Genomic DNA, 12,373 nt, shown 5'->3' with positions numbered 1-12,373 from the left:
TAGCAACTTAAGCTAGTTCTTGCTTTTGATTTTTTATTTTCCCTAGAGAAACCTAGCATGCACTGCTCATTAGACTTGAGCATACTAAGGAATATCTGTGGTAATTAAGTTAAAAATCTGAGCGGTGCTTTGTGCCTTGTATAGTTGCAGATGTCTGCATTTCACTAATATTCTTTGGAAACATCTGGATACCAGTTAACATAAAATAACTGTTTAGTCGGTTACTGTTCAGAATAGAAGGAATGGTTTAAAAGTTCCCATTGTATTATGTACGTCATTCTATCCCTGGCCCTTTCTCCAGCTTGACTGAGATTGATAAATAATAAACGTCATGGGTGGTGTGTCTTTAGTTTCCTCTGGTGAGCTCGCTGCACAGATTACTTTGTCAGCAGTGTGGCCTTGATTTTTAGGCCCTGTTTCTAACGAGATCGGTTCTGTGGCCGACACCTGTGTACCAAGCCCATTCACTGTCTAGCTTAGCCAGCCATGGAGTCCTGCTCTTACTACTACAGTTCACCAAAAACCCAATTGATCCCTAACACTAGTAATTCATCAATGGAGTCTAACAGAGTTTTAAGGTGTGTGTGTGAGTGTGTGGGTGTGTGGGTGTGTGTGTAGAGATGGAATCTCACTATGTTGTCCAGACTGGTCTTAAACACCTAAGCTCAAGTTCTCCTGTCTCAGCCTCCCAATGTGCTAGAACTACAGTCATGAGCCACCATGCCCAACCCTCTAAGACTTTGGGATACAAAAACATAATTTACTTTTCTCCATTTCTGGTATAAAACATCTCTTCCTTCCTCCTGCTAGTTTCTGTTCTGTGCCCCTGTTGGATCTCCTGTAAACCTTCAGCCTTCTGTGCTGAAGGAGGAAAGGCTTGGTTTTATAAAAAGTGACAATATTCAGACCACATAAGATCCTTCTTGCTTCATTTTGGCTTAAATATTTTAAGATTTTCTGATTTTCTTGTATGTATATGTATTTACCTATTATTTGACTTTATTGAACAACTTCAAATTGAGTATATTTGAACGTGAGTAGGCATTCAAAAGTGCTAGGCTTTCCCTGCCTTTCAGAACTTTGAGGTATATGTCACATCATTTTGTCCTTCACATTCTCCAGTTGTGCTAATTTTTCCGAATCCATTGAGTTAAGTAGAGTACCTTCCTTTTGGCATAGTCTTACTTTTTTTTTTTTTGGAGACAGTCTCAAACTGTTGCTCAGGCTGGAATGCAGTGGTTCAATCTCAGCTCACTGTAACCTCCGCCTTAGCCTTGTGAGTAGCCGAGACTACAGGAGCATGCCACCACGCCCAGCTAATTTTTTTATTTTTCGTAAAGATGGGGTTTCACCATGTTGGCCAAGCTGGTCTCAAACTCCTGACCTCAAGTGATCTGCCCAGCTCAGCCTCCCAAAGTGCTGGGATTATAGGCGTGAGCCACCACATCCGGCCTGTTACTTAAATCTCTTAGTGCCCCTTAGAATGTAGTTAAGAATTTTCAGGTGACAGTATATTTTTGATAGTTATCTTTGGTTTCCAAACCTAGAGAAGGAAGACTAACTGGCTTTCTCTGTGTGTGGGTACATCATGTCTTATTGGAGATTGTTTTGTTTCAAGTATTGCTGCAGAGTATTTTATTAATGGTTACACTTTAAAATTTTTTGTTTTTCAGATTAACAGTTTAGGTAACCCAGTACTCGATATTTGCCAATTTCTAGAATTAAAAACATGCATGTATCACTGGTTAACTAGAAATTTAAAATGAAAATGTTTCTTCTTTAGCCCAGGCAATATCACTTGGCATTAATTTCTATCCCCTCCCTGTCCCTACTCTATCAGCTCCGTGGCTTCTTCCACTAAGCTGGTACTTTCTTTATAGCTCCTCCTGTGCACTAAACCTTTATTGTTCACTAAACCTTTATTGGTTCATAGCCTACAGAAAATGCCTGTGGTGTGAGAGGTAATTTGTGAAGCTGCCTCTCTTCCCTGTTTAGCAGTTGAGCTCTCTAAATGGGTGTAGCTAGGAAAGAAAATTTAACTTTACAAACAAGAATTCCTGGGTTCCATCCAGTGGAACATGTCTTTTGTTATACACACAGTTTCTGACTCATATCGTTCCATGACTTATAATAAAGTGGACATTTTGTTTACACTGTTGTGTGGAAGGAGGGGTCTGGTTTCTAATTTTTAATAGCATCTACTTCTAGAATATTAGGCTTGCCATTTGAATGCTTCTGTTTTTTTAGTTTCTAAGTTAAAAGAAAGTAACTTCTCCTCCACTTCAGAAAGCAAGGAAAATTAAAAATAATGTGATGACTTCCACAGGCTCTAAAAAAGCAATGAAAAAAGTGATTTATGTGTGGGAGAAGAAATATTAGTTCTTAATTAATACATTGTTTTACCACTTCCTGTGAATTTATGTAGAAGTAATAAACTTATTAAGTCATTTGTTCAAACTCTTGTCAGTTTAGACTTTTTAATTGCTTTATTATCTGCCATTACTTTGTAATACTTGTTATAGCAGTGGTAATAGTTGAGATTTGCATATTGACCACTTGCAGGGCACTGTGCCAGATTCCCCACGTGTGATGTCCCTCCCAGTCAAGACACCCATCCTAGGAGAGCAGCGTTAGCGTCCCCCATGCAAGCAGATGGTGCAGGCTGGGTGACCTGGGCACAATGCCTGACCGTTTCCCTGGCTTACTGTAGTTATCATTAAATAATATGTGATATTACTTAGAAGCATTTTGAATAATTTGAAAAGCATGTTTTAGTGTATAAACAATTTTTTTTTTTTCTTTGAGAAGAGGTCTGGCTCTGTTGCTGGGGTGGAGTGCAGTGACCTGAGCATAGCTCACTGCAGCCTGCAACTCCTGGGCTCAAGCGATTCTCCTGCCTCAGCCTCCTGAGTATCTGGGACTACAGGCACATGTCCCCACACCCAACTCAATTTTTTTTTTAAGATACAAAGGATCAATCTTAATATTATTTACAATTTTTTTTTCCTTTTCTATGGGCCTCATCTGACTGGAAATTCTTTTTAAATTTTTTATATTTTGAATTGTAAATTGACAAATTGTAGATATATATGAGCTACAAAGTAATTTTATGATTTATGAATACAACATTGCATAATTAAGTCAAGCTGACTAACCTGTTCACCACTGGAAGCAATTGCAAATCATTATCATTTTTTCTGGTGAGAACATCTGAAATTTACTCAGTGATTTTGAAATGTGCAGTACTTTTTGTTGTTGTAGAAATGAGGTCTCACTATGTTGGCCAGGCTGGTTTCAAACTCTGAGCTCGAGTGATCCTCCCACCTCAGCCTTCTAGTGTTGGGATTACAAGCGTGAACTACCACGTTGGGCCAAATGTATAATCTATTATTATTTACTGTATTCACCATGCTGTGCAATCTATCTCAAAAAACTTACCCCTCCTACCTAATTGAGGCTTTGTACCCTTTGACCATCATCTCCCCATCACCCCCATCCCCAATTTTGTATACTTTGAGTCCTTTCATGATATGCGTGGAGGCTTATGGTAAGTTATTTAAAACTTACATGTATGTCAAAATTTTTTGTGGCCGTAGCTTTTCTTTTTTAAATTTTAAGAGTCAGAATATTTGTATATTTATTCAGCATGTATTTGAGTGCCTAATATATGCCATTTTCTATGTTAGGAACCAGAAATTAAAGCAGCGAACAAAACAAAGTCTGCCCTCATGGTGCTAATTCGCCAGGTAGGGAAGCCAGATAATAAACACATGTATAATGCAAAGTCAGTAATAATAAACTATATGAAGAAACAAGTAAGGTAGGAGAGGCAGGAAACGGGGGGTGAGAAAGAGGTGCTCTTTTAAATACAATGGTCAGGGAGAGCCTCTCAGAATGAAGTTTTTAACAGAGACCTGAATGAAATGGGGGAGTGAGCTATACAGATATCTGCTGTGTGCTAGAAAAATTACCTGTAATTTTGCATACTAAAAGTTTAATAATGAGTACATTTATTTCACAATTTGAGAATCAATTATATACAAGATACAGTTCTAAGCACATACTCCTAAGTATAATTTGTTGTTTTTACAGTAGACGAAATAAGTATGCTCAGCTTCAGAATATGCTCTTTATGATCATGTGTACAATAAATAAATTCTCTTATAACATGATCAATATTAAGGTTGATGTTTTCAGAAACATATAAAAAACTAGCTTTTAAAATTGACTAGGGAGGTTCTCTCAAACTGCCAGTCCATGAGATATTGTATATTTTCTACCTGAAAAAATTTTATTCTCAGAATTCTTTAAAAGAGATGTCCCTGGGGCTCCCATTACTTACCTGTGACTCCCAGTGGAAATCGCACCCAGCCCTTCGAGAGGTGCTGAATCCATTGGGAGTGGGGGGGGGTAGAAAAAAATGCTGCAGCTTCTTGTGGGTATCCTTCACACACAAACACACAGTGCCCCAAGCACTGTGCAGTCAAATGTCGACCCCGCTCGGACTTTCCTCCTTGGGTTTGCGAAGCAATGGACTATAGAGAAAGAAAGGTGGCTTAGCACTCCAAAACTTGGAAGGGTAATTGACCAAGACCCCTAAAGCCAAAGCAGTGGGCAGCCCTACTTCCTGTATCCCCTATACCAACACCTAATGGCTACAAGATACAGGGGCACTAGCACCTGTCTGCTTGGCTACCTCCCCTTCTTACAGTAGTGGTGAAGGGAATCACTCAGCCTCAGGAAGGGAAAATGGCTTTCTGATCTTCAAATTGAAAGAGGTTGGCCGTGGGTGAGGAGAATAACAGGTAAGGATCTCTTTCAGTATACCCATTTGAAGCCAAAACCTCTGTTTAGACATACGGTATTTTGAACCTGGTGACTGTTCATTGCCAGTGTTTCTGAATTATCAGAAAGCAGAATTCTTGCCAGGCACAGTGGCTCATAACTGTAATCCCAGCACTTTGGGATGCCAAGGTGGGAGGATCACTTGAGCCCAGGAGTTTGAGACCAGCCTGGGCAACATGATGAGATCCTGTCTCTACAAAAAATTCAAAAATTAGCTGGGCATGGTGGCATGCGCTTGTGGTCCCAGCTACTCAGGAGGCCAAGGTGGGAGGATTACCTGAGCCCAGGAGGTTGAGGCTACAGTAAGCCATGTCTGTGCCACTACACCCCAACCACCCCTACCCCCCCACCCGCCAGAGAAAGCAAGCTGAATTCTTGAATTCCCTGCAACCATGTCACCCAAATCAAAGGTAAAAGGAACATAAAAATGCCTTCTGGAAAGTGTAAAAAAACTCATTGCAGAGTGATGTTTGTCTTGTGAAATCATAGTTAAGTTTGTTCTAAATATATCCCCTTCTTTCTCACCCACCCCAACACATTTTTTTTTAAAACACCACCAGGTATCCGTTACAGCACTGACGTGAGTGTAGATGAAGTAAAAGCTTTGGCTTCTCTGATGACATACAAGTGTGCAGTGGTTGGTAAGTGATCGCCTTTCTTGCTGCCTAATGAGAACTCTGGGGAAATAAACATAACACATGGTTACTGTTAAGATGCTATAGAAATATACCTTATCAGAACTGATTTTTTTTTAAGTTGTGCTAAGACCTGCATCATTTTTCAATTAGTCTAAATTAAGATATAGCCTCTTTTTAACATGGGATTTTTAAAAATAGGAGCTAATTGGATTTTAAGTCTAGATCTTTGTTTTCAATTCCTCAACACATTCTGTAAATAAGACCAAATTATAGTAGAAGGATAGTAGATAAGCTATTATCTTTTAGAAGTGGTAAAGAGCACTGATTAAATATGTATTAGAACTTGGCTAGCCAATTTTATTGAACAATTTCTGTTCAATAAAATGTTGCTTGAAGTATAGTTTAGAAAATGATGGTAGGTTTATTTCTTGAATTTTCAGAAATTCAAGCTTAAAGCATCACGTTTTTCTAATACTGTGTGGTGCTTTCTGTCATTTTACTTTTTTTAATGTTTATATGGAATAGCAACCATCAGCCTTCTCTTTCAGATGTGCCGTTTGGGGGTGCTAAAGCTGGTGTTAAGATCAATCCCAAGAGCTATACTGTAAGTATGAAAGTGATACTTGTTTTTTTTTGTTGGTTTTTTTTTTTTTTTTTTTTTTTTTTGAGACAGAGTCTTGCTCTGTTGCCTAGGCTGGAGTAAAATGGCGCGATCTCAGCTCACTGCAACCTCCACCTCCTGGGTTCAAGCGATTCTCCTTGATCCGTAACTAGGATTACAGGTGCATGTCACCATGCCCAACTAATTTTTGTATTTTTAGTAGAGAGGGGATTTCACCATGTTGGCCAGGCTGGTCTTGAACTCCTGACCTCAGGTGATCCGCCTGCCTCGGCCTCCCAGAGTGCGAGGATTGCAGGCGTGAGCCACCACACCCGGCCTCAAAGTGACATTTGTGCACACAGTGCATTTATGAAGGACTTGAAATTACTGGACTTCTCTGTATCCCCTATATCAGTGAGATCAGTAGTCCCCATTGCTTTTCAAATGAAATAGAAAAATGTAAAGAATTAACTCATTGAGTGTTTTGCCATATAAAGATCACCTACTTAATATCTATATCCTTTATCATTTTCTGTTTTGTTTGGTTTTGTTTTTAATGAGTCTTTTGTTCTACTTTTTTGCTTTTTGTTTTATTATTTTCTTAATTAATTAATATCTTCATATTGTTAGACACTTACACCCATATTTAAGAATTACTGTGATCTGATTAGCCAGGTGTATTGGTGCATACCTGTAATCCCAGCTACTCAGGAGGCTCAGGCATGAAAATTGCTTGAACCCGGGAGGTGGAGATTGTAGTGAGCCGAGATTTCTCCGCTGCACTCTAGCCTGGGCAACAGAGCAAGACTCTGTCTCAAAAAGAAAAAAAGTATTACTGTGATCTGAAGTTATTATGTCAGGATCTCATTCTAGTGACAAATATCTTAATTAAGACTATGAAAACCTTACTTTTTATCCAGTCAGTTAATTCAAACTGGTTGTCACCATGCTTTACATAATACTAAATTATCTGTATTCAAACATAAATGCATATGATTTTTATTCTCTTTAAAATTCACCATTTAAATGGAATATAATTATATTTCAATTAATCTTAATTAAGATTTAGTGTGAGGCCGGGCGCGGTGGCTCGAGTCTGTAATCCCAACACTTTGGGAGGCCGAGACGGGCGGATCACAAGGTCAGGAGATCGAGACCATCCTGGCTAACATGGTGAAACCCCGTCTCTACTAAAAACCATACAAAAAATTAGCCGGGCGTGGTGGCGGGCGCCTGTAGTCCCAGCTACTCAGGAGGCTGAGGCAGGAGAATGGCGTAAACCTGGGAGGAGGAGCTTGCAGTGAGCTGGGATCCGGTCACTGCACTCCAGCCTGGACGACAGAGCGAGACTCCATCTCAAAAAAAAAAAAAAAATTGAGTGTGTTTTTCAGTGGGGAATTAGTAGAATGGGAATTTGAGCCCTAGTTCTACTATCTTGTTTTTATAATCTACTTTTTTGATCCCTTGTTTTCTCACCTTTAAAATGGCAATGCCTACTTTATGAGTTGTTCTAAGGATTACATGAGAAGACATATGAAAATGTACTATAAATAGTAAGATGCTAGCTATAATCTCAAGTAATTTTTATATCAATTTTTTCTTTCATTTTTGTTTTCTTATTTTACAGGATAATGAATTGGAAAAGATCACAAGGAGGTTCACCATGGAGCTAGCAAAGAAGGGCTTTATTGGTATGTGTAGCCACATAGATTTTGGTATAAAGTGGGAACATCTAAAAATTTTTTTTTTTTTTTTTTTGTGAGACAGAGTCTCACTCTTTTGCCCAGACTGGAGTGCAGTGGTATGATCTCATCTGCCTCCTGGGTTCAAGCAGTTCTCTTGTCTCAGCCTCCCAAGTAGCTGAGATTACAGGTGTGTGCCACCACACCCAGCTGATTTTTGTATTTTTACTAGAGATGGGGTTTTGCCATGTTGGTCAGGCTGGTCTTGAACTCCTGACCTCAGGTAATCCACCCATATCGGACTCCAAAGTGCTGGTATTACAGACATGAGCCACTGTGCCCGGCCTCCTACTATTTGTTATAGGAGCTTTTGCCAAACATACAACGTTTCTGAAGATACTAATCTTCGTTTGCTTAATGTTTTTGTATCTTACTATTATAAGTTTATAAGTTCTTTGTGCACAATCTGAATATTCTTTTCTATGATATATAAATATTTGTCATGTACTCTTTATTTTTCAAGCAGTTTAAACCTATTTTTTTTTATCTCAAAGGCCTCTAATTTGTTTGAATAGAATATAAATAATTACCTAATAGAATGCTTGCCCTATCAGTATAGTAATAGAATGTTAATAGTTACTTAATAATAGAATACTTGCCCTATCAGTATCAGGATAGTTAAACAAAATAAGATCAACCTAAATAGGAAATAAAGTGTATTTTTCTCTACTTTCTTTTCTCAGCATTTCCCCCACCATGGACAAGTTCCTATGAAATTAAACTATAAAGACTGGGCATAGTGGCTCGTGCTTGTAATCCCAGCATTTTTGGAGGCTGAGGCCTGGAAGTTCGATACCACCCTGGGCAATATAGCAAGACCCCATCTCTACAAAAAATGAAAACATTATCCAAGCGTGATGTTGCATGTCTGTGGTCCCAACTACTAAGATGGGAGGATCACTTAAGCCTAGGAGGTCGAGGCTGTAGTGAGCTATGATCGTGCCACTGCACTCTGGCCTGAGCGACAAAATGAGACCACATCTCAAGAAGAAAGAGAAAAGAAATAAAGCTATTCAGATTCATTTTTAGGAAAAAACAGTCATGAAATAAATGTCATGAAATAACCTAATATAGAAATACAGTAAGTATAGGTAACTCTAAAACTTGACTAGATTTGGCCTATCTTTCATAATAAAAGGCATTTGGGCCTTTGACATGCTGCATCCCCAGCACTCCTGTGAACTTGTGCATCATTGCACGGAGCCTGTTAACATAAATTAACATGAGTTAACTACCTCCCTCACACTTTTACAGGAGTACCTACTGATTCTGAGATGTGGCAAATCGAAGTTATGTTCAACCTGTTAATAGCCTTCATAATTTTTATAAGGTCTTTCCTCTTCACCTAAATCTCAAACACATTTAGTAGTCTTGAATGGTTTCAGACTTTATTCAGTCATATTTGTCGCCCATATCTGCAATATCTCCAGCTTGATTGTATCAGTCTTGACAAGTACCTAATAATTCCAAAGGTCAAAAAGTGATTCATTGGAATACTGAAAGAAAACACAGCTTAAACCCTAGTAACTTGATTTATTTGCATAATTCGCAAAAACCTTATTGACCCAGGATGCAGCTAAACTGACATCTGGGCCCAGACAGCATTGAAGCCTAGGAGGTAGGCAAAGGGAGTTTTTTCCCTCACTCTAGGCAAACCTTCAAATTTGATGTTATTTATCTGTTATTTCCTGACTGCCCTTTCCACAGAGAGTGTCAGACTGAGGCTCAGACCTGAGTCTGAACCCGGATCCTGTCACGTGTGTTTAACATCAGCTTGTAAATTTCTGCAAAACAAAACAAAAAAAGAAGAGGCTGGGATTTTGATTGAATCTGTACACCGATTTGTGGAGTATTGCCGTCTTCCCCACCCTCCCCAAAAGGGTTTTGCCCTTTCACCCAGGCTGGAGTACCAGGCAGCAGTCACTGCAACCTTGACCTTCTGGGGTCAAGCAATCCTCTCACCTCACCCTCCCAAGTAGCTAGAACCACAGGCATGCACAACTGCGCCTGGCTAATTTTTTAATTTTTTGTAGAGACAAGGTCTCATCACATATCCCAAACTGGTCTCAAACTCTTGAGCTCAAGCAGTCTTCCCACCTCAGCTTCCCAAAATACTGGGATTATAGGCATGAGCCACTGCACTCGACCAGTATTGCCGTCTTAACCATATTAAGCCTTCCAATGCGGAGTATGAGACGTCTTTCCCTTTATTTAGGACTCTTGATTTATTTCAATGATGTTTTATAGTTCTCATTGTAGAAGTCTTACAACTAAATATTTTATTCCTTTTAATGCTATTGTAAATGACATTGGTGTATAGTTTTCTCATGATGTCTTTGTCTAGTCTTTGTATCAGGACAATTCTAGCCTCATGGAATGAGTTGAGGAGTGTTCCTTCCTCTTCTGCTTTTGGAAAAGCTTTTGAAAGGTCCATGTTCATTCTCTTGTGTGAGTGTAAATATCACCTATGTGAAGTTCTGCAGGACCTTGATGTCTCCTCCCTTCTCATCCCCTTATATCTCTGTACACCAAAATTACCCTTTCATCTCCTACTCTAGTCACATGCTGTTAGAAAAGTTGCTTTTTTAAAAAAGATTAACTTCCGCCTCATACTTGTTCTCTATATAAGAATTTATCTGTTAGGCCGGGCATGGTGGCTCATGCCTGTAATTCCAGCAATTTAGGAGGCTGAGGCAGGTGGATCACCTGAGGTCAGGAGTTCAAGACCAGCCTGGCAAACATGGTAAAACACCATCTCTACTAAAAAAAAAAAAAAACATTAGGCAGGCATGGTGGCGGGTACCTGTAATCCCAGCTACTCAGGAGACTGAGGCAGGAAAATTGCTTGAACCTGGAAGGCAGAGGTTGCAGTGAGCCGAGATCATGCCACTGTACTCCAGCCTGGGCAACAAGAGTGTAATTCTGTCTCAAAAAATAAAAATTAAAAAAAAAAAAAAAAAAAAAGAATGTATCTGTTTTTCAGCAACTACTTGGTTTTGTTGTTGTTGTTGTTGTTTTTAAGATGGAGTCTTGCTCTGTCACCAGACTGGAGCTCACTGCAACGTCTGCCTCCCCAGTTCACGCAATTCTCCTGCCTCAGCCTCCCGAGTAGCTGGGACTGTGGGCACACGCCTCCACATCCAGCTAATTTTTGTATTTTTAGGAGAGACAGGGTTCACCATGTTGGTCAGGCTGGTCTCGAGCTCCTGACCTTGTGCTCCGTCCTCCTCAGCCTCCCAAGGTGCTGGGATTACAGCCGTGAGCCACTGTGCCCAGCCTAATAGTTTAACCATTTTTTAAGTTATATTTTTCGTTTTGTAAAAATGAGTTTGTATTTTACAGTTGAAATAATACAGAAAGTTATAAACAATATCTATATGGGGAGGAAGAGAGAAAGGGCAAGAGAAAGAAAATTGTAAGTGGGAACATGTTATACATGCTGTATGAAACCTGCCTTTTTCCATATGTATGTTCGTGATAATTCCAAGTAATTTACATGGATATAAGTTACCCTTTTTAATGGCTGTTTAGTACTTTGCATAGATATACCATAGTTCATTTAATTGAGGTACAAGATAATTAGGTTGTTTTTATTTTTACTACGTTTGAGGGGAGTATTTCTGCACCTTTACAGATTTGAGTGAACATCACTTAACATGTTTTTATCAGAGATCTTACTGTAGCCATCAGTAGTAGTGCAGTCAGTGATTCCTGTTATTGCCTATAAGCTAATCTGTTAGCCTAAAACTTTAATTTGCTATGATCTGGGGAACTGAAAGCTAAGGCCTAAAATTGTATGTGCTAAGTGTCGAATAATAGGTCAAAGCCACGTTCTTCCACAGGTAAAATAATATGGGGCTTAACACAATTGCTTTAGCAATGTGACCCTCTCCCCTTTTTCTCTACTTGGTAAGGAGGGCTTATACCCCCACTAAGCAGCATGTTACTGTGCTGTCTCATACATGTCAACTCCCTAACCATAATAATCCTGCTTATATAGAACCCAGCGGTACTCTTATCTCTAATTGCATGGTAGTGAAATGAGGTCAAGAGCGGCTAAATTGATTATCCTCTGGTCACACTCAGAAATCCTATAGAGTGGCTTGTATCTGTTGTACATAGCTAACTTCCAAACATAGAGCAAGTAAATGCCAGTGGGAGAAATTATTATGTAATGTTGTATGTGTCTTAGTTTTATAGTGAAACATTTAATGAATATTTCTGTGACTTTGATTAGCTACCTAAATGAGATCTAAAGTTTTCTAGCCATGGTAACTTGGTTATTACAGAGACTTGCAAGGATCTTTGTGTTCAAGAAGAATTTTTCTTAAAAACTGGTGTACTGCTCTTTCCCTGTGCCCCCAGGTCCTGGCATTGATGTGCCTGCCCCAGACATGAGCACAGGTGAGCGGGAGATGTCCTGGATTGCTGATACCTATGCCAGCACCATAGGACACTATGTGAGTACCCACCGGAAGCCCCGAGGCTTCTGCATTTGCTGTCTACAAGAATTAACAGTTTGACTGATTATATCGGAAGTTGAGAAT

General features: G+C 39.4%; 1 protein-coding gene across 1 annotated transcript in view; it reads left to right on the top strand.

Annotated features, from left to right (window-relative positions):
* Positions 1–12,373, top strand: part of LOC111551974 (glutamate dehydrogenase 1, mitochondrial) — a 38,045-nt gene that overhangs the window by 10,650 nt on the left and 15,022 nt on the right. The window contains exons 2-5 of the mRNA XM_023226062.1: positions 5,406–5,486; positions 6,032–6,087; positions 7,712–7,775; positions 12,192–12,286. Of these exons, the coding sequence (XP_023081830.1) occupies positions 5,406–5,486; positions 6,032–6,087; positions 7,712–7,775; positions 12,192–12,286 (296 nt within the window). The remainder of the gene's footprint in view (positions 1–5,405; positions 5,487–6,031; positions 6,088–7,711; positions 7,776–12,191; positions 12,287–12,373) is intronic.

Source organism: Piliocolobus tephrosceles, chromosome 9 (assembly GCF_002776525.5).
Source record: "Piliocolobus tephrosceles isolate RC106 chromosome 9, ASM277652v3, whole genome shotgun sequence".
Classification (NCBI taxonomy): domain Eukaryota; kingdom Metazoa; phylum Chordata; class Mammalia; order Primates; family Cercopithecidae; genus Piliocolobus; species Piliocolobus tephrosceles.
Note: the sequence above shows the minus strand (reverse complement) of the source record. Positions and strands in the feature narration are given on the sequence as shown.